The sequence below is a fragment of the Sorex fumeus genome, unplaced genomic scaffold, assembly GCF_029834395.1.
Source record: "Sorex fumeus unplaced genomic scaffold, SorFum_2.1 ptg000013l, whole genome shotgun sequence".
In the NCBI taxonomy this organism is placed as follows: Eukaryota; Metazoa; Chordata; class Mammalia; order Eulipotyphla; family Soricidae; genus Sorex; species Sorex fumeus.
In genome coordinates, this window is record NW_026606070.1 from 1,345,001 (window position 1) to 1,367,142 (window position 22,142).

Sequence of the window (22,142 nt, forward strand, 5' to 3'; positions counted from 1 at the left end):
GGGATGGGGAAGGCCCACGGGCATGCTGGTGGTGGAAGGGTGCAGTGACTTCTGCATCAGTACCGAAACCGTGCAAGCAGTTGTAACCATGCTACCTACACTCTGAACAAAAGTGATTTTCCTAAGACTCCAAATCACCTCAAAACAGATTTCTGAGAAAATGCAATGTTGGGGATGAATGGACGATGTCTCTTTTCAATGACCATCTAATCTGGCAGATCCATCCTTCAGTGAGGATATTTTCAAGTCTTGATTGCTCAAGGAAATATCAATATAGCGACTGATGTGCCCGCTTTTAAATTTCAGAAGGAAAAATTGTTATTCTTACATTTTGTTTTCTTACGAGCGCGCGACGTCTATCGCCAAGAAAATCCAGACCATCCTGGAGCTGGTTTATGTAGAAAGCACTTTCCGGCAGCTGACAAGTAGCTCCCTTGTTTGCCTTAAAGAGAATACAAGGATGAAACCCAAGCTCAAAAATTTGTAACTCTACAACTGTACCTCGTGGTGTTTCACCAATAAAAATTAAAAAAAGAGAGAGAGAGAGAATACGACCTGTCAGTTTCGTTTTCAATCAATAAATGCTTCTATTTTCAGATGGATGATCGTTCTACACATTATGAGAATAGCATTTTGTTTTGTTTGGGGTCACACCCTTCGATGCTCAGGGGTGACTCCTGGCTCTGTGCTCAGGGGTTATTCCTGAGAGGCTCAGAGGACCACATGGGATGCCAAGGATCGAACCCTGGTCAGCCACATGCAAGGCAAGCATCTATCCACTGCTTTATTGCTGTGGCCCTACTGCTGATCAGTTTTATTTGTAAAAACATCCCATTTTAGCTTTCTATAGTGAAAGAGGGGGGTAGGGACTGCTCGGGGACTGGGGGTCTCACCTACCAATACACGGTCCCCCAGGCCGGACAGAAACACAGCCACATGCTGCTCTCGAGTCCCACCCCAACCAGACCCCACAGCACAGGGACAGTCAGAGGCTGGAAACACAACACAAGTGCCGGCACATGCAAGTCACACGCTCCTCCGCCCTGAGTCCTCCTCCAGACCCCAGCCCGTCCTAACTCATTTGAGCAGCATCAGTTTCATTCTGTTCACTCCCTCTGGATTTTCCCTCTTTCTCAACAATCGGGTTTATTAGTGGCTTTCCCTTGGGTTACTTTGGGATAATTACGTACGCTAATGAAAATGCTCAAATCATTCTCATACCCGAGCATATGTTATCTAAAATATGGACTGTGACAACACCCAATAGGAGAGATAGAACAAAAGGGACTGCCCTGCCACAGAGGCAGGGTGGGGTGGGGGGGGGGTGGGGGGTGGGAGGGATACTGGGATCCGTGGTGGTGGGAAATGGGCACTGGTGGAGGGATGGGTGTTTGATCATTGTATAATTGAAACCCAAGCACAAAAATTTGTCAGTCTACAGCTGTACCTCATGGCGTCTCACTAATAAAAATTTTTAAAAATATATCAGAAAAAAATAATAAAATAAAAATATGGACGGTGGGGCTGGAGAGAGAATACCGCTTGCTTGCATGTGGCCAACCCGGGTTCGATTCCCAGCATCCTACGTGGGCCCCTGAGCATAACCAGGAGTAACTCCTGAGTGCAGAGCCAGGAGTAACCCCTGAGTATCGTCGGGTGTGACCCCAAAAGCAAAAATAAATAAATACATAAGAATAAAATATGGACGGTACAATATATTCTTTCCAGACTCTATCCCAGTTAAGCAACACAAGAAAGATTCTCAAGAATGAAGGGGTGACCAGGGTATTTTCTCTCTGAGGGCCAGAGCAATAGCCCAGCAGGTGAGGGGTTTGCCTAGCACACGGCTGGATGGGATTGATCCCTGGTATTCCATAGGATCCCTAAGTTGGCCAGGAGTGATCCCTAGATACTTCCAGGTGTGGTCCTAACACAACAACGACAAAAAATATTTTCTTTTTGTTTCAGGAAGTAAATTTCCGTCTGGCCGAGACTTCAGGGATTTTGCTATGAGTCAAACGGTCTGTGTGCTCCTTACCTTGTAGACTTCTTTCATCGTTTCCAACAGAGCTTTGAGGGTGTCTTGAAGGTACCATGGCCAGTGACCTATTTGATAGATGAAGGTGGTCTTGAGCATCTGGACCAGTGTGTTGAGAGTAGACTGTGGCAATGACTTCCACAACCGCTCTGTGTGTGCAAAATCAACCTTTAAGTAGGAGCCCTCCAGATAGAGAAGGGAGCACCAAATAAAGGATGTTGGGAGGGTCCTCTCAGGATGGGAGATGCATGTTGAAAGTAGACTATGGACTGAATATGATTGCCACTCAATGCCTCTTTTGCAAACCACAACACCCAAAAGGAAAGAGAGAACAAAAGGGAATGCCCTGCCACAGAGGAAGGGTGGGGTGGGGGGGATGGGGGCGAGAGGGATGCTGGGACCCATGGTGGTGGGAAATGGGCACTGGTGGGGGGATGGGTGTTTGATCATTGTATAATTGAAACCCAAGCACAAAAATTTGCAAGTCTACAACTGTACCTCATGGTGTCTCACTAATAAAAATTAAAAAAAAAAAAGTAGGAGCTCTCAGGGCTGGAGAGATAGCACAGCAAGTAGGGCATTTGCCTTGCATGCAGCCGACCTGGGTTCGATTCTCAGCACTGCCAGGAGTAACTCCTGAGTGCAGAGCCAGGAGGAACCCATGTGCATTACCAGGTGTGACCCAAAAAGTAAAAAAAAAAAAAAAAAGTAGGAGCTCTCAAAAACAAAAAAAACCCAAACTTCTGCTTTCACCAAGTTTGTTAAGGTAAGAAATCAGTCTTTTCCATTTCCTGTGGCATGACCCCTAAAAAAACAAAAAACACTCGCCATTGTGGTAAAACATGATTTTCATTAAGTATGACTGGAATTCAGAACTCAAACTCCGGATTCTGAATAACTGTCCTCTTAATTCATGCTTGTGCAAGATTAATGATTGTGTCCACTATTCTAAAATGGAAAGATATCTATAAAGTCTGAAAGCATGCACACGCATAAGCAACCACAGAAACTGTCATCAAAAGACAGCCTCTGTCTGTACAAAACAGCACCGTTCGTGTTTTCAGACGTTATGAGCATTTCTTAAATTAGCCCAATAACCATATTTAATATAACTATGGCGACAACTTGACAGGGGGCTTGTGTTCTGGCCACACCCAGTGGTGCTCAGAGGCCACTCAGGACCACAGACGGAGCCCAGAGAAAGCATGCAGCCTGCTGTGCTCTCTCCCCAACCCCAACCTGGATTGTTACAGCTTCAAAGGACAACTGTACACTAGCAGGAAGAAGCATCATTCAGTAAACGTACTGAGAGAACTGGAAGCATCCAGAAAAATAATCTAGTGAGAATGAATTTCAGGACTGGAGATGTAGCTGAAGGGACCAGGACAGTGTGTGAGGAGGCATGGCTGTGGTCCTCAGCACCAGAAACAGCCCACGGAAAAGGACGAACTCGAGATGCCGTGTGCAAGGCAAACACAAAAATGGGGGGCCAGAGAGACAGGACTGCAGGTAGGATGCTTGCCTTGCATGTGGCTGACCTGGGTTCAATTCCCAGTACCGCATATGGTGCCCTGAGCCCCACCAGGAATGATCTCTGAGCACTGTGAAACGTTGAACCATCAGGCTAGCACATTTGGGGCTGATTATCACCAAGAGGGACCCTAGACCTCCTAAGAGGGGCTTGAAGGACCCAATAAACTGGATGAGTTAATTAACAAGGTATCAGCCTCTTGTTCACTGCACTTGTTAATACCTTACTTGTTAATCGCACTGCACTCAGGGGTCATTCCTGGAAGTGGGGGGGTGAGGCCGGTTTGGACCATATGAGGTGAAGAATCCAATCTGTTGGTGGCATGCACGACAAGTTCCCTCCCCACTGTACCATTTTTCCAGCCTCCTAAAATAGTGATGATTTGATAGCACAGAGGGTAGGGCATTTGCCTTGCAAGAGGCCAACATGACCGACCGGAGTTCGAATCCTCCACCCCTCTCGGAGAGCCCGGCAAGCTACCGAGAGCATCTTGCCCACACGGCAAAGCCTGGCAAGCTCCCCGTGAAGTATTCAATATGCCAAACACAGTAACAAGTGTCACAATGGAGACGTTACTGGGCCCGCTAGAGAAAATCGATGAACAATGGGAGGTCAGTGACAGCAATTAAAATAAACAACCACATGTAAGGCAGAGCTAGAAGTTAGTCCTGACAACTGCTAGGTGTGGCCCAAAATTAAAAAAATAAAAACTAATTTTTTTAAATAAAACAATAAAAATTATACAAAGAGCTTGAGAAAAAAAATTTTTTTTTTTTTTGCTTTTTGGGTCACACCCAGCAATACACAGGGATTACTCTTGGTTCTACACTTAGGAATTACTCCTGGCGGTGCTCAGGGGACCATATGGGATGCTGGAAATCGAACCCAGGTTGGCCGCGTGCAAGGCAAACGCCCTACCCGCTGTGCTGTCGCTCTAGCCCCAGAAATTTTTTATTTAACTTTAGAGTGAGGAGGAATAGATACTCAATCATTGTATGACTGAAACCTAATCACTAAAGTTTGTAAATCTGTAACTGTATCTCATGGTGATTCATTAAAAAAATTAAAAAAAAACACAGAAATGCATCTGGACCCTGCAGCAGGTTACTATCGCTGGGCCACCCAGGAGGGAAAGCGTGCTGTCCCTCTGCCTGATCCCCCTTGGCGGCTCGGTGGCCGCCATCCACCAGAGGCCACTGGACAGTCAGGTTTGGGCCCTCAATGACAAGAGGGATGGGATGGGGGTGGAGCTGGCCCTTTCCTCCCGTCCCAACAAGATCCCGAATCGCCACCCATAAAGGGCCTTTCTGGCTGCTCAGATCAAGCTGCTTAACAGCCATGATCTCAGAGATTCAGAAGCAAATCTTGGAACCCAGCAGGTTTTGGCAGAAATCCCTCCAGGTTTAAGTGTTAAAATTTTGGAACTTCAAAATTGCGCAGCCACTACTGCAGTCACGTGACATCATATGTTATTCATAACCAGCACTAGAAAACAAATTGTCTACTGTTGCCTTTTCAGCAGATCTGAGTGTTGGGGTAGAATCCCAGATAATAGTGGTGGGTCTGGTGTCAAAATATTGAATGTAATCAAAGTAGAGAGAGAGTAATGTGGAGATCATCTGCCCCACAGGTAGGGGGAAGGTGTGGGATGGGGGTATACTGGGGTTTTGGGTGGTGGAGAATGGGCACTGGTGAAGGTACGGGTGTTTCATTGTATGACCAAGACTTAAACCCGAAAGTTTTGTAACGGTTCTCACAGTGATTCAATAAATAAAATTATAAAAAATGAAAAAAAAGTAAGGTGGAGTTCATGCCCAATTCAATCAGCTAATTAGTGACTGAATAAATATCAGTACTCCTACATTAAAAAATAGTAATAAAATTTTTAAAAAATAAAAGTAATTGTGTGTGGGATAATTACTAAGAATAAAATATTTTAATAACCAAAAGAAAAAAGTTTTTTGGGGCCAGTGTGATAGTACAGCAGGTAAGGTGCTTTTCTTGCATGTGGCCAATTCAGGTTTGATTCCTGCATCCCATATGGTCCGCTGAGCATCACCAGGAGTGATTTCTGAAAGCAGATCCAGGAGTAACCCCTAAGCATTGGCAGATGTGGCCCACAAACAAACAAATAAACCAACATTGTTGGACTGGAGAGATAGTACAGCAGGAAGGTACTTGCCTAGCACAAGGTTGACCCTGATTTGATCCCTGGCTCTTTACATTGTCCACTAAACACCCCCCAGGAGTGATCTCTGAGCACAGAGTCGGGAGGAGGCCCCAATGATCATTGGGTGTAGCCCAAAAGACCCTTCTCCTGAGAGGAGGAATTTCTAGGTGTTGTTATGCAAAGACTATTTTTCAAAGGTTACACAAGAATCTATATTGTGTAAGTATTTTCCTAGAGGATAACCAAGTGTCATATTTTGCTGGGCATATATAAGCTTTATTCCTGGTAATCTAAGGACCTTGAATTATAAAAGGGAATTCCACAGTATTAAATAAAATAAAGAATAAGAATACAAAGTTGAATGTTTTAACAATTTGACCAGACATCAAACTGTTTTTCATGAGCTCTGGTGAAGATGTCTAAAGTTTTAAGTCCACATCAACCAAAAGTTTTAAAGTATGTATTAATCTCGACTCAATTCTTTCTTCTTTTGTGGGGAGGTGTTTTTGGTGCCACACCTGGCATGCTCAGGGGTTACTCTTGTGTCTGCATTCAGGAATTAACTCCCGGCAGGCTTGGGAATGCAGGGGGTCAAACCTACGTCTGCCACAAATGAGCAAAGGAAATGCCCTTCTGGCTGTACTGTTGGTCTGGCCCCTCAATTGGATTTTTTCTATAGTCTCTAAAGTCTGCTGTAAAGGTCTAGTATAAGAATGACCCTTGCTACACGGTTGCCTGTTCTCACCGCTTCTATTCAAAGTACTGGAAGTACTTGCCATAGCAGTGAAGCATGAAAAAGATAACAAGGGCCTTCAGATAGGAAAGGAAGGAGTAGAGCTATCACTATTTGCAGATAGCATCATTCTATACTTGGAAAATCCTAAAGACTCTACAATAAAGTTCCTAGAAACAATAAGTTTGCATAGTCAAGTGTCAGGTTGACTATACAAAATCAATACACAAAATTCCATGGATTTCCTATATATGAATAATAAAAGAGAAGAAAGTGATATAAAAATAAAACAATTCTGTTCATAATTATGCCTCAGAAAATCAAGTACCTCAGAGTCAGCTGACCTATAGAGGTGAAGGACATGTACAAAGAAAAGTGCAAAACCCTACTCTGAGGGAAAAAAAAAGAACACGAGTAAGTGGAGACACATCCCCTCCTCATGGATCTGGAGGATTAACACTGTCAAAATGGCAATACTCCCCAAAGTATTATAAGATTCAATGTGATCCCTATAAGGATACCCATGATGTTTCTCAAATAAATAGGTAAGACACTCTTGAAATTCATAGGGAACAATAAACCTCCATGAATAGCTAAAGCAATCCTTGGGAAAATGAAGATGGGAGGCATCACCTTCCCCCAACTTCAAACAGTACTACAAAGCAGTAGTAATTAAAACAGCATGGTATTGGAATAAAGACAGAACCACAGACCAATAGAATAGACTTGAATATCCTGACACAGACCTCAAATATATGGCAACTTAATCTTTGATAAAGTGGCAAGAAATATGAAGTGGAGCAAGAAAAGCCTCTTCAACAAGTGGTTCTGGGAAAACTGGACAACTATGTGCAAAAAAAATTGAACTCGGACCTCTTTCTAATGTCAAGCACAAAAGTCAGATCAAAATGGATTAATGACCTCAATATCAAACCTGAGTCCATAAGGTTTACTGAGAAAAATGTAGGCAGAACTCACTATGACATTGAAGCTAAAGTCATCTTTAAAGATGAAACCACTGACCAAGCAAGTGGAAGCAAAGATAAACAAACAGGAGTACATTAAACTGAGAACTTCTGCACCTCAACAGAAACAGTGACCACCTCAACAGAAACAGTGACCAAGATGCAAAAACAGCCCATGGAATGGGAAAATATTATTTACCCAATACCCATCAGATAAGGGGTTAATTTACAAGATATACAAGGCACTGGTAGAACTTTACAAGAAAAAAAAAAACAACCACCCCATCAAAAAACAGGGAGAAGAAATGAACAAAAACTTCCTCAAAGAAATACAAATGGTCAAATGGCACATAAGAAGATATTCTACATCACTAATAATCAGGGATATGCAAATAAGAACAACAATAAGATATCATCTCACACCACAGAGACTGGCACACATACAAATGAACAAGAACAACCAGTGCTGGTGCGGATGTGGGGAGAAAGGGACTCTCCTTCACTGATGCTGGGAATGCCGACTGGTCCAGCCTTTTTTGAAAACAATATGGACATTCCTCAAAAAAGTAGAAATTGATCTTCCATGTGACCCAGCAATACCAATTTTGGGAATATATCCTGGGGGCATAAAAACACACAACCGAAAAGTCATCCGCACCCGTATGTTCATTGCAACACTGTTCACCATAGCCAGACTCTGGAAAAAACCCAAGTGGCTGGTTAAAGAAACTATGGTACCTCTACACAATGGAATACTACGCAGCTGTTAGGAAAAATGAGGTCATGAAATTTGCTTATAAATAGATGGACATGGAGAGTATCATGCTGAGTGAAATGAGTCAGAAAGAGAGGGACAGTTATAGAATGACTGCACTCATTTGTAGAATTTAAAAAAAAAAAAGCACCATGGTATGACATTCTACATACCCAAGGACAGTAGAAACAAGGGCCAGGAGGATGGGTTCACAGCTGAAAACATGACTTAGGATTGGGGAGAGGCAATTGGGATAGAGAAGGGATCACAATGTCAATGACAGTTGGAAATGATCCCTCTGGATAAGAACTGTATGATTCCTTTACCTGCATGAAAGTAGGTAAAGGAACAAACTTGGTAACCTCTCAGTACCTGTATGGCAAACCACAGTGTCCATAAGAGGAGAGAGAGAGAGAGAGAGAGAGAGAGAGAGAGAGAGAGAGAGAGAAAGGTGCCCGCCATAGAGGAAGGCTGGGGGTAGTGGTGGGGGTGGGGGAAGGGAAACTGAGGTCATTGGAAATGGGATATCTACACTGATGGAGGGATGAGTGTTGGGTCACTGCATGACTGAAGCCTGAGCATGAACAGCTTTGTAACTGAGTATCTCATGATGACTCAATTTAAAAAAAAAAAGGGTAAATAAAAAGAATCCTTGCTTTCTAAATTAGTGACAATTTCATTTATTTTTTATTGTTTTAATTTTATTTTTTAAACTTTGGGCCATACCCAGTGGTGTCATCCCTAACTCCTTGCTCTGCACTCAGGGGTCACTCCTGGTAGGCTCGGGGGACCCTATGGGGTGCCAAAGACCAAACCTGGTTGGCTGAGGGTGACACAAGTGCCTTCCCTACTGAACTGCTTTGCCGGCCCCCTAAAGTAGTGATGATCTTAGCAGGCTGCAGTGAAGCTGATCAACAATTTGCAGAGCTCTTACTCTGTGAATGTTGGACTCATCTATCGAAGTTTGCTACAACTTTTACTCCCTTCAGACAGTGAGAGTCCAGGTGAAGTGGCAGAAAGGAATCGCGCTTACGCAGAATGGTTGAAGACTCGGGATACATGTCAGAAACAGCTTTTGCAAATGGAACGACGAGACTGTCCCAGTTACTTGGTTCATGCATCACAGGACATTCTGGGAGCAGAAGGAAAAGCAACAACGCTTCCTGGTGTTGTGAACGATAAGGAAGATCTTGAACCAGTTTCTTGAGACTGCTAGTCATCTGTGTTTGAAATAAGATGAGGAAAAGGCCCAGGTTATGTTACTTAGGTCCATCAGAGTATTATGAGAAGTAAGTTATGGGACCAGAGCTTTCATTGTACCATTTCCTATTGGAAATAATCTTTTTTTTCTTTTTTTTCTTTTTCCTGGAAGTGACTGCTAAAACCACATGATTAGGGGCTGGAGCGATAATACAGCAGGAAGGGCATTTGCCTTGCACACGGCCGACCTGGGTTCGATTCCCAGCATCCCACATGTATTTCATTTATTTATAGCACCACCAGCAGTAATTCCTGAGCGCATGAGCCAGCTGAGTGGGGCTGAGCACTTCAGGTCCATGGAGTCCAGAGCTTGTATAGACCCTGGTGAATCCAGATTTCCCGGGGGCTTCCGTGGAGCCCAAAGTGCTCTTGTTTTGTGCATTGTCCCTCCCCACAACCAGACCACCAACATTTCAACTGAGCCTTAACAATTCAGTGAGGAAGTGAACGCCAGCACCTAGCGCAGTGCCGGCGATGTAGAAACCTCCCTATGGAGGCGACCTCCTCCCTTGTCACAGTTCCTTCTCATGCCCACCAACAAGACAACACCACACACTCCATGTCTCAGGTCTGTATCGGCCATTACCATGGCAGAGATCTTCTTGTTTCCTGCCAACCTCGTGAAGGTGTCTCTTGCCCTCTGTAGGTCTACATCGATGGAAACGGATTCTTCTGGTTTCCTGTAGGTCCAAGAAGTGGGAGACACCCATAAACCTCTGGAAAGAAATGCTGCTAAATTTCAAGCATCGTGACTTACTCATGGAGTTCTTCCCTACATTGAACTTTTTTTTCTCATCGTTAATAAAATTTGCGAACCAACACGGCTGACTCAAAAAAAAAAACTCCACCGTTTTAAAGGAAAGGAAACCTCGTGTAATATATTACCTTTTCTTTAAAAAACTTGCAGTCAGACAAGCAGGAGATGAAAAGATTGCTTCAATTTCACTGAAAAACAACAACAACAACACTGTGAGTTAAATCACAACATCCACTAAAGAATGTTCCTTTTATCTCACATCTAAATACATAACTGATGTCATGCAATCATCTTTCATCTTCTTGTGGTAGCAAGGATTGGCACCGGAGCCTCACTGAGGCGAGATGTGTGCGATACCACACAGCCACATCCCAATTCTAGCCTTTTTAGAGACTCCCCCAGGAATCTTCCAAGGTCTGACTGTAGTTTCTGCGTGTCACTGCTAAATCTCTTCAAAATCCTTCATAGTCCACTTGATTTGGTCGTCAAGATAGAAATAAAATCCCATTTTCTGAAAACAGGCATACAGAGTCCAAAACAACAAGCTGAAAATACAGAAACGATTTTCCCTAGAGAGGGCTCTGTGGGAGCAAGGTTTGTTGTTCTTCGGTTTGGCGGGGGGGGGGTCACACCTGTTGGTGCTCAGAGGCTACTCTTGGCTCTGTGCTCTGGGTCTCTGGGGCTGTTCTCAGCGGTGCCTGGGGAATCGTGCCGTGCCGGGGATCAGCCCAGCCTCTAACCTGCAAAGCATGAGCTCAACCCCATAAGCCCTGAGCTGGAAGCTGTCTCCTCTGCTCTTGAAAGGGTTGGAAACTCACACTTGCGTCCCCCTGCCCCTGATGCACTTTGTTATAAAACTATGAGTAGATCAATATATCAGTGTCATCTTCAGAAAAAATCAGAAGAGAATCACAGTTAAAATACAGACGAGGGGCTGGAGCCATAGCACAGCGGGTAGGGCGTTTGCCTTGCACGCAGCCAACCAGGATTCGATTCCCAGCATCCCATATGGTCCCCTGAGCACCGCCAGGGGTAATTCCTGATCGCAGAGCCAGGGGGAACCTCTGTGCATTTCTGGGTGTGACCCAAAAAGAAAAAAAAAAAATAATAATAAAATGAAATAAAATACATTACAACTTGGGCCAGAGGAACACTAGGGTGTTTGCCTTGTATGCAGCTGACCCCAGCTCCATCCCAAGCCCCGTATAGGGTCCCCCTGAGCACTCTCTGGAATAATCCTTCTGTACCTTCCAAAACAATAGTAAAAACTATGAATGCCTTTACAACAAAGCCAAACTGCCTTTCTTCTGTCTAGGATGAAATGACCAGGTTTCAGGGGCAAACGGTAGTGGTTTATAATAGAGCAGAGGGAGTCACCTCTCAACTCCCTTCTTCTTTGAATTTATCGCTGAAATCCATTTATTTGTCAGGGAGTTGTTAATTCTGCTTATTTCTGGTAGGGTCTTCTTAGAAATACTTGTACTTTCATCCTTCAAGGAAAAGAAATAATGATCAGAAATACACACACACACACACACACACACACACACACACACACACACACACACTGAACCCAGGAAACCGAATGGCAAAGGCGGTCTATACACCTCTTCCTCTCGCTGTGGCCCATGGTGCAAGGAGTTCGGGCATCAGGTTGAAGCAGAAACAAATCAGATTTGTTCCAAATCCTAGACCTGTGCTAGTCCAGGGCTTCATTTCGCCTTTCAAAGAGTGGGATGTCTTATGGGTCAGAGAATAGTCCTGCAGGCTAAGGTCCTTGCCTGATATGCAGCTGACTGGGGATTGATTTCCAACACCCATACGAGTTTCTGAGTCCTTCCAGGAGTCATACTTAAGCGTAGAGCATGACTAAACCCTGAACACAGAGGGTATGGCCCAAATAGAGAAGGATTAAAAAATAGATATTTAAAACAAGCTTCAAGTACATATTCATCGTGCCATTATTCATAATAGACTGAAACAACTATAGTGTCCACTGATAGTATACATAGATGAACATGAAATATCCTACAATGTGGAATGCAGTGGAATATTATGCAGGCATGAAAGGAACCGAAATCAGCTAGACCCTGCAGGGGACATAAGTCTGTGTCCTTCACATACACGAAACTCGCTCTTGTCCAGAGCCTTTCCCAACACTGTTTTCCTTGAACCAGAAGAATCTTTTCTTGCATCTAGAAAAGGCCAATATCTAGCCCATAGATCATCGTTGTGGGATGCTGCCCCCACAGCCAGCTCTCAAGAGGGCCACTCCATCAGTCTCGAAGGCCCTACTCTGTCTCCTTCAGAGTCTGTGTCGCAGTGCTGGAGACCAAAACAGGGCCTGACACGTGTGAGGCAAGGGCTGGTTCCACTTGTCTTCTTCACTTACTCATGTTTGGGTTATTCTCCCTTTTCAATTGAGGAATCTTCACCCCAGGTTCCTATCCTATTCTTAAATTCAGGATATTTACCCTCTGGCCATAGAGACAGTAGAATGAATGAGGCAATTGCCTCGCCCACAGCAGACCCAGTTCAATCCCTAGCACCAAATATGGTGCCCTGAAAGCCTCCAGGAACGATTCCTGAGCACCACCAAGCGTGACATCACTCTCACCCGCCCCCCCTCCCCATAATAGAGAAAAAAAGGTATTTATCCCATTGACTTTGGAATCTACATCTACATTCATGTAGATTCTTCTTACAGTGCAGTTAAATATGTTCCCTTCTGCTATTACTTGACATTAAATGAGTTACTTCAAATGATTAGATGATGAAATGATTTTCGTTGTATGATGTCAACTTCGTTGCTCAACCAGCCTAGTAAGGGGCTAAGTTGTCTCTACCCCTAGTGCCATTTGTCCTTTCCTGAAGCACCCAAACACCGTGCATGAGACAACCTTGTCTGTTTTACGCACACTCATCCTGAGTACTATGAGAGAGCCTGAAACATCAGAGGCTTTACTGCGTGGCTGTTTGTGACAGAGCTGCCAGGTACAAACTTCTAACCATCCTCGGTAGCCCAGGAACCTTTATTCTGACCATCTGCCATCTCAGGAAATTGAAAGTCTCTGTGGAAGTCAAATTTAAAGCACTCCTAATAATGGGAAGGTACAATTTAGAAAAATGACCATATGCAAGTTCATCTCCATGCAACTGTTTCAGAAAAATGATGATAAGATTCTCTCGACTAACAACTAGGAAGACGCTACAGAGCAACTGATAACAGCATGGAGTAACCTGTGGTCTAGGCTGTATTTTCTTGAGTTCACCTTTGGTACTTGTCAACAGTGCAACTTGACACCTAACTGTAACTCCGTTATTTTATCTGTGAAATAGAGTTGTCTACCTACCAACTGGAGTTGAGAGCATGGCTATTTCTTTGGTGACAATTTTGAATCTGTATAGTGCTTTGGGCAGTATTGTCATTTTAACTGTGTTAAATGAAGACCTCCAGAACCAGCCACCACCATGCTGAGACCACTCTCAGCACACATGAAGGTACCCGCAGAGGAACAAAGGCACGCAGGTCCCGGGGCTGAGATCTCCAAGCCTACTTGGATCTGGGCTGAGCATCCTCCACCCAGATCGTCCAAATTCCAGTAGGCAGGGGTCACACCCACCAACTGGCCCCCTAGCGCCGTGTAATCCCATCAACGGCCAAGGCTCAGAGACTATAAAACCCAGCTCCCGGAAGCTCCACCAACTGGCCCCCTGGCACCGTGTAATCCCATCAATGCCCAAGACTCAGAGACTATAAAACCCAGCTCCTTATCATCTCATTCCTACTTTGGACAAACTGGCAGTCTACTGAATGTAACCTGCCCACATGGCAGAGTCTGGCAAACTCCCCGTGGCGTACCCAATATGCCAAATACCAGTATCAATGATGGGTCTCATTCTCCTAATTCTGAAAGAGCCTTGAATATGACACTTTTTAAAAAAATCTCAGGGATAGGATGAAGGAGACGTTACTGGGGCCTGCTCGAGGCAATCGACGAATAACAGGATGGTTGTGATCTTGTGATCTCTTGTGACTGTGTTAACCATTTCAATCCATGAACAGGGTATGTATTTCCATTTCCTTTGGGCCTTCTATTTCTTTTGATAGTAATTTACAGTTGTCTTTGTATAACGCTTACCTTCTCTGTTGACTCTCAGGTACTTAATTTGGGGGGAGTGTGCAGAATATGAATAGGATTTCTTAAATTTTTTCACTCTTCTGCTTTGTTGTTTCCATATGCAAGTGCTACAGACCTCAACATATTTATTTGGTGGCCTGCTACCTTTCTATCTGGGTCAATTGTGTCTACAAGTTTTTAAGTAAACGCTAGAGCCTTCCAAGTATACTATAATACCTAAGATAAATAAAGTACTGGCAAAACTCAGCACCAAAATGAGCAAACGACGCTGTCAAAAATGGGGGGAAGAAGGAGTACAGACTCTGTTGTACCAAGCCTGCTAGGCCCAGGCCCCAGGATGGGGCAGTTTAGAGGGCCCAGTACTCCACCCACTTTTAAATGGCCCAGCCCCAAGACTGATCTTAGAAAGAAGCTGCCATTGCACCAAACCTGGTAGGCCCAAGACACCATGATGCCGGGTCATCCCAGTGATCCCATTGCTGGAGCATGCAGCCACATACGAGGCCACAGGGCATCTGCAAAGTTCATTGGACCAACAGCCCAGAACATAGAAACTTGGATGAGAAGTTGTGTAGAAACTCAATGAGAAAAATATGCGGTATTTTATTTAAGCTCCATGAGAAAAATATGCAGTAAATTATACAGTAAATATATATTGCTTTCTAGACAGCAACATACAGTAAATTATTGTGTGTCTACTGAGGGGGCTAGGTAAAGGTAAAGGCCCTCCCGTTGATCGTCGATTTGCTCGAGCGGGCCCAGTAACGTCTCCATTGGAGACTTTGTTGTTACTGTGTCTGGCATATCGAATACTCTCGGTAGCTTGTCGGGCTCTCCGAGAGGGGCGGAGGAATTGAACTCAGGTCGGCCATGTTGGCTGCTTGTAAGGCGAACGCCCTACCCGCTGTGCTATCGCTCCAACTGAGGGGGCTAAAAGGACATTTCTTTTCTTTCTTTACTTTTTTCTTTTTTAAATTGAATCACTGTGAGGGTTGAATACACTGACATCTCCCCTCAATCATATGATCATCTAATCTTTGATAAAGGTGCAAGTAATGTGAAGTGGAGTAAGGAAAGCCTCTTTAATAAATTGTGTTGGCATCACTGGACGGCTACATGCAAAAAAATGGGCTCAGAACTCTGCCTAACACCATGTACAAAAGTAAGATCAAAATGGATTAAAGACCTCAACATCAGACCAGAAACCATAAGGTACATTGAAGATAAAGTTGGCAAAACCCTCCATGACATTGAAGCTAATGGTATCTTCAAAGATGCCACGCCACTGGCCGAGCAAGTGAAAACAGAGATAGATAAATGGGACTATCTTAAACTAAGAAGTTTCTGCAAAGAAACAGTGACCAAAATACAAAGACAGTCTACAGAATGGGAAAGGATATTCGCCGAATACACATCTGACAAGGGGTTGATATCAAGGATATACAAAGTACTGGTTGAACTCCACGTGAAGAAAACATCCAACCCCATCAAAAAATGGGGCAATGAAATGAACAGAAACTTTCTCAAAGAAGAAATCCGAATGGCAAAAAAGCACATGAGAAAATGCTCTACATCATTAATCATCAGGGAGATGCAGATCAAAACCACAATGAGATACCATCTCACACCTCAGAGACTGGCCCACATTCAAAAGAACAAAAGCAACCGATGCTGGCGTGGATGTGGCGAGAAAGGGACACTCCTTCACTGTTGGTGGGAATGTCCATTGGTTCAGCCCTTCTGGAAAACAGTATGGACGATTCTCAAAAAATTAGAAATTGAGCTCCCATTTGAGCCAGCAATACCACTCCTAGGAATATATCCCAGAGAGGCAAAAATGTATAGTCGAAGTGACATCTGCACTTGTTTGTTCATTGCAGCACTCTTTACAATAGCCAGAAACTGGAAGAAACCTGAATGCCCAAGAACAGATGACTGGTTAAAGAAACTTTGGTACATCTACACAATGGAGTACTATGTAGCTCTTAGAAAAGATGAAGTCATAAAATTTACCTACAAGTGGTACAATATGGAAAGTATCATGCTAAGCGAAATGAGTCAGAAAGAGAGGGATAGACATAGAAAGATTGCATTCATCTGGGGGATATAAAGTAACAAAGTATGAGATTAATACCCAAGAATAGCTGAGATCAGCACCAGGAGGATTACTCCATAACTTAGAGGCCAGCCGGGTATCCTAGAGGAAAGGGCAGTTCAGATAGAGAAGGGAGCACCAAATAAAGGATGTTTGGAGGATCCTCCCAGGAGGGGAGATGCATGTCGAAAGTAGACTATGGACTGAACATGTTTGCCACTCAATGCCTCTTTTGCAGACCACAACACCCAAAAGGAGAGAGAGAACACAGGGGATTGCCCTGCCACAGAGGCAGGGGGGGATAGGGGGATGGGGGTGGGGGGATATTATCCATGGTGGTGGAAAATGGGCACTGGTGGAGGGATGGGTATTTGATCATTGTATAATCAAAACCCAACCACAAAAAGTTGCAAATCTACAACTGTACCTCATGGTGTTTCACTAATAAAAAAAAAATAAAAAAAATTGAATCACTGTGAGATAGATCATTGCAAAACTATTTATAATTGGGTTTCAGTCATATAATGTTTCAATAATCATCTTTACAATAGTGTACATTTCCCACCATCCTCCTGCCAGCCCCACCCACTCCCTGTCTCTATGACAATCACCTTCTCTCTCTCTCTCTCTCTCTCTCTCTCTGTCTCTCTCTCTCCTTTTGTTCATTATGATTTGCAATACAGGTACTAAGAGATCATTGTGTTTGTTCAGGGGCATTCAGTGTTTTTATCAGCAAGGCACAGCTGTAGTAGCTTGTTTTTAACTGACATAAAAACAAAAAAAAACTAGTTGTGTCCGTGTTTGAAAATAATAAATTTTATCCTTCATATTGGGCTCAAGTGATAGCACAGTGGGTAGGGTGTTGACCTTGTATGCAGCCAACATGGCCGACCCGAGTTCGATTCCTCTGCCCCTCTCGGAGAATCCGGCAAGCTATCGAGAGTATCTCGCCCGCACTGCAAAGCCTGGCAAGCTACCCTTGATGTATTCTATATGCCAAACACAGTAACAGCAAAGTCTCACAATGGAGACATTACTGGGCCCGCTCGAGAAAATTGATGAACAACGGGGGGACAGTGACAGTGACTACTAAGGGGGCAGGCTAGGGGCCTAGTGTAACATTGGTGGAGGGAAGGTCCCAACGGTAGCGGGACTGATGTTTGAATATTCTGCACTGCACTGTCCTCCAGTTGTTCATCAATTTGCTCGAGCGGGCCCAGTAATGTCTCCCTTATGAGATTTGTTGTTACTGTGTTTGGCATATCGAATACGTCATGGGGAGCTTGCCAGGCTTTGCCGTGCGGGCAAGATACTCTCAGTAGCTTGCTGGGCTCTTTGAGACGGATGGAGGAATCAAACCCGGTTCGGCAGAGCTGGCCGCACGCAAGGCTAACGCCTTACCGCTGTGCTATATTAGAAATGACTGTCATATGAACAACTTTGTGAATCATGGTGTTTAAATAAAGTTTCTATTTGATTTGACTTTAAGCTTTTTTGAACCAAGTAATGTGAAATGAATTTGTTATATGCTTGCCAAGGGGGTAGAAGGGGTCAGCAAGGGAACCTGGGGACATTGGTGAATTCAGGGAATGGGACACTGGTCAAGAAACATAGTAAGGTAATAGTGATAAGCCCTGAAAACCGACCCACAGAATTGAATTTACCAGGGCAGGGGTACCGGAAGGAGGATGGGGAGGGGATTCTGAGACAGTTGTGGGGTTCACAGATGCTGTTGGGGGGCATAGTATTGGGACACTCTATGCCTGAACCACTAAGACTAACAGCTGTGTAGCACAGTGGTAGAGCGTTTGCCTTGCATGCAGCCAACATGGCCGACCCGAGTTCGATTCCTCCGCCCCTCTCGGAGAGCCCGGCAAGCTACCGAGAGTATCTTGCCCGCACGGCAGAGCCTGGCAAGCCACCCGTGATGTATTCGATATGCCAAACACAGTAACAACAGTGTAAATCACTGGACCTAAATAAAAACTGAAAGAAAAAGAAAAGTTTTCCAATAGAGAATCAATGTTTTTGTAAGAAACTTGAATGACATCCTGTTGCAAATACTGCTCTGAATCTAAAGGAAAAAATAATCTTTAAAAGAAACCAAAAGAATGAGATACCTGGTAAGTCGTCACAAAGTCGGCATATGTTCCAGCAAAAATGTGCTTGACATTCACGGATTCTAAAAGAAAGTCAGAAATCCATACTTACAGTTTTATAGAAGCAAAAACAAGTAACTCTTTTGATAAGCCTAAAGAATTCATCTTAAAAAGCTGGTGTATTACCAAGCTAAATTGACTTCTTAGCCATTTGTACTCTTCTATATAGATTTTGATCATTAAAAGAAGTGTAAGGAATTGTTTTGTCAGATTTGATGTCATAGAGTCTCTCAGCTTACAATGAATTTTTCTTGCCCTTGCATAATGAAAGGAAGCCGGCATGCTTCATGAGGGTTGATCAAGTTGATTAAAAGCACACCATTCTAGGCCGAACAGACAGATTGGGGCTTCTCTTTTGTATAGCCTTAATTTTTAGCAAGGACTCCAGGAGTTAACGCATAAGAAAAACATGCATACTGTACAAATTTGCAATGAAATTACTCTAAGAATCATCGTCCCACAGACTCCTTTGGAAGGGAGATGGAATGACAATGATCCTGGCGTGGCATCAATCAACCCAAACCAGGAGTTAGCGAGACCGCCCATACCAGCAGCAGAGATCAGGCAGTTAGTGTTCGCGTTCTCGGCCAGCGCTTCTGGAGGAGATGGGTTGCTTGTGTGACTTGGTCCACAACCAAAAGACACCACCTCACCGGTGGTGTAGACATAGACAAGGGTGTGCTTACTTCGGGAGAGAAAAATACATCATCATGAAGACCAGAGATCAGGCTTTGGGGAAAGAAGATACCGCAACACCAAGTTACAAATCTGCCTTCTGCCAAGAGCACCCACCAGGGCGTCAGGACGAGAGCACGTCACAGATGGACTTATGGCCGCTCTGAAAGGGGACAAGTCATGGTCTGGCCCCAGTGTGGGGCTTCCCTTGTGCCACTAGTATAGCAGCTATTGGCTTGGGGAATTGTTTCTGCAGCTGACAACGGAGCTCCACGTCCCTGCTGACTGACCCCTTTTCCAGAAGCTTAGAAACCATCTTGTTTTCTTGTTTTCAACTGCTGTGGCTTTCTGGAGCAAATTTCTGGCTGAATTTCATGCAAACTCAATGTCACTTCCTCACAGAATTAAGTTATCTGCCTAGGAGTGGCCTCACCCAGTGATTATGGATGTAGCAGACGTGTTTTTTTCCTCCCAAGAAACTCAGGGTTGTAACTATAATGAATAACCACTAAGCACACTGACAGGAGAGCAAGTGAGCCCCCGTTGGGTCGAGCCCTGTGGGCCTCTGAGGCCGATACTGCACGTGCTGGTTGCACCTCTCTGAATTTGTCAGTGTGAAGACGCCCAGATTTACCCAAGGAGACGGAGCTCACCTTGTTTGACGGGACTTGAAGTGATGGAGCCCCTCTGCTGGGAGCATCAAGGGCGTTAAAGTGCTCACCTGGCATGTGGCTGGCTCAGGTTCCCTCCCCTGCAACCCCAGGAGTGAGCCCGGAGCACGGACCAGGGTGGTCCAAACCCCACACCCCTCCCAAAGGACAGGACAGCATTCATGGGTCTTTCCTGTTGGTTTTTCTCGCTTCTGCTTTACATATAAATATGTTTTTCTAATGAGCTGGATAGATAAGTGTCCTCACAACAGGGCAACACGTAACTCTCAGGGGTAGGAAGAGAGATACCAGCTTGGATGGGATCCCTTTCAGTTGGTCTCCTCACCTCTGGAGCCAAGCACCATTCTTTTATTTATTTTTTTAATGTCTTTATTTATTTTTCAGTTTTGGGGTTCCCACCTGGCTCAGCACTCAGGGATGACTCCCAGCAGTGTCTGGGGGACATTGTAGGATGGTGGGGATTGAACCCCAGTCGGCTCTGTGCAGGGCAAGCGCCCTCTCTACTGTACCATGTCTCCGGACCCCACCATTTCCTTTTGTAATAAACCCAGACCCCTCTCCGGCAGCGAGCACGGCGGGCAAGGCGGGCTCAGACGGAACAGACGGCCAATGAACATGCATTAAATACGTGCGATGTCTGAGATACAAATTTGGAGGGATCGTATATTCAGAATTTTCAGAACAGTTCTAGGAAACGGGGAGTGGCAGACTTTAGAGTGGGATGGTTTAAGAACAGCCAAGCCAGAAACAAATGAATAAGCCCTGTTGATAAATAAATGGATCAATACCTTCCACAATCGATCTGCGAGACGGAGCCACTGAGGCCCTCCACAGGCTGCGGGCCTCTTTCGGCTGAGCTGTGTCCCAGCTGGCCGTAGGTGTTGTCGCCAAATGTAAACACCTTCCCATCCTGTTTGCAAAAGGAAAAAGAGACAGTCTGGGCTGGAGCACAGGTGTGAGAGCAGAAAAGCCAGGTTTGATCCCCTCACCCCACAGGGTCCCTGCGGCCCTGCCAGGAGTGAGGCCCGAGCACCGCTGGATGAGCACCCCGAACCAAAACCCTCGAAATAAATGAACGGATAAGAAAGGAAGAAGGGAGCTGAAGAGGGAGAACCGCAGGTAGAGTGGTCGCTTGCAGAAGACCTGGGTTTGGTCCCTGGCACCCCATAAGGCCCCTGAGCACCCCCAGAGTGACACCTGAGTTGGGAGTTAGCCTGAGATGTGACAAACAGATAAAACAAACTAGGTGTGGGGGTGGGGTGGGATCAGATTAGTATCAGGTGACAAAAAAATAAGCAAAGTTGAAAGATTGGGTATCAAGTATTCTCTGGGGGCACTGAGGGACTGGACACAATGACAAAGGCCCTGCGTTTGTCTTTTTTTTTTTTTGGCTTTTTGGGTTACACCCAGCGATGCTCAGGGGTTACTCCTGGCTCCGCACTCAGGAATCACTCCTGGCAGTGCCCAGGGGGTCCATATGGGATGCTGGGAATCGAACCCAGGCAAATGCCCTCCCCGCTGTGCTCCAGCCCAGCATTGGCCATTTCGAACAGTGAATGGAGCGTGGACACACGGAATGTGAATACTCAGCACTTTAGTAAGAAGTGCTTCGTCAGGGTTCGCAGAATGAATGCATGGTAGAATCAATTGGCTGAAGAGTGGCACCAGCATATAAGAGAGACTGCAAAATGCTAGCGCAGGAGTGAAATACAGGGTCGTTTATTTAAGCATTTCTCTGGAAACAGCCTCGCTTCAAAAGATGATTCCCGATTTTAAAAAAAAAAATTCGGCATAACTCAATGCCTCTTTTGCAGACCACAACACCCAAAAGGAGAGAGAGAACACAGGGGATTGCCCTGCCACAGAGACAGGGGGGATGGGGGGATGGGGGTGGGAGGGATATTATCCATGGTGGTGGAAAATGGGCACTGGTGGAGGGATGGGTATCTGATCATTGTATAATTGAAACCAAAGCACAAAAAATTGTAAATCTACAACTTTAAAAAAAATAAAATAAAATAAAGGGAAAAAAAAATTCGGCATATTCTGATGGAGGGAACCCATTTGATGGAATCTTTTGAATAATCAGGGCAGGAAGCGGAAACGCAAAGACAACCCCTAATTGAACCAAGCAAGAAAAGGCACCAGGGGCCCAAGAGATAGCAAAGCAGGCTGCCGGGGGCTTGCCTTGC

General features: G+C 44.8%; 1 protein-coding gene across 1 annotated transcript in view; it reads right to left on the reverse strand.

Annotated features, from left to right (window-relative positions):
* The window catches only part of LOC130020539 (probable E3 ubiquitin-protein ligase HERC6), a 53,841-nt gene that overhangs the window by 16,864 nt on the left and 14,835 nt on the right, over positions 1 to 22,142 (reverse strand). Inside the window, exons 6-14 of the mRNA XM_056111135.1 lie at positions 20,739 to 20,860; positions 19,153 to 19,289; positions 18,566 to 18,627; positions 11,586 to 11,698; positions 10,337 to 10,396; positions 10,038 to 10,131; positions 9,225 to 9,411; positions 2,039 to 2,187; positions 329 to 442 (exon numbers count right to left, since the gene is read on the reverse strand). Of these exons, the coding sequence (XP_055967110.1) occupies positions 329 to 442; positions 2,039 to 2,187; positions 9,225 to 9,411; positions 10,038 to 10,131; positions 10,337 to 10,396; positions 11,586 to 11,698; positions 18,566 to 18,627; positions 19,153 to 19,289; positions 20,739 to 20,860 (1,038 nt within the window). The remainder of the gene's footprint in view (positions 1 to 328; positions 443 to 2,038; positions 2,188 to 9,224; positions 9,412 to 10,037; positions 10,132 to 10,336; positions 10,397 to 11,585; positions 11,699 to 18,565; positions 18,628 to 19,152; positions 19,290 to 20,738; positions 20,861 to 22,142) is intronic.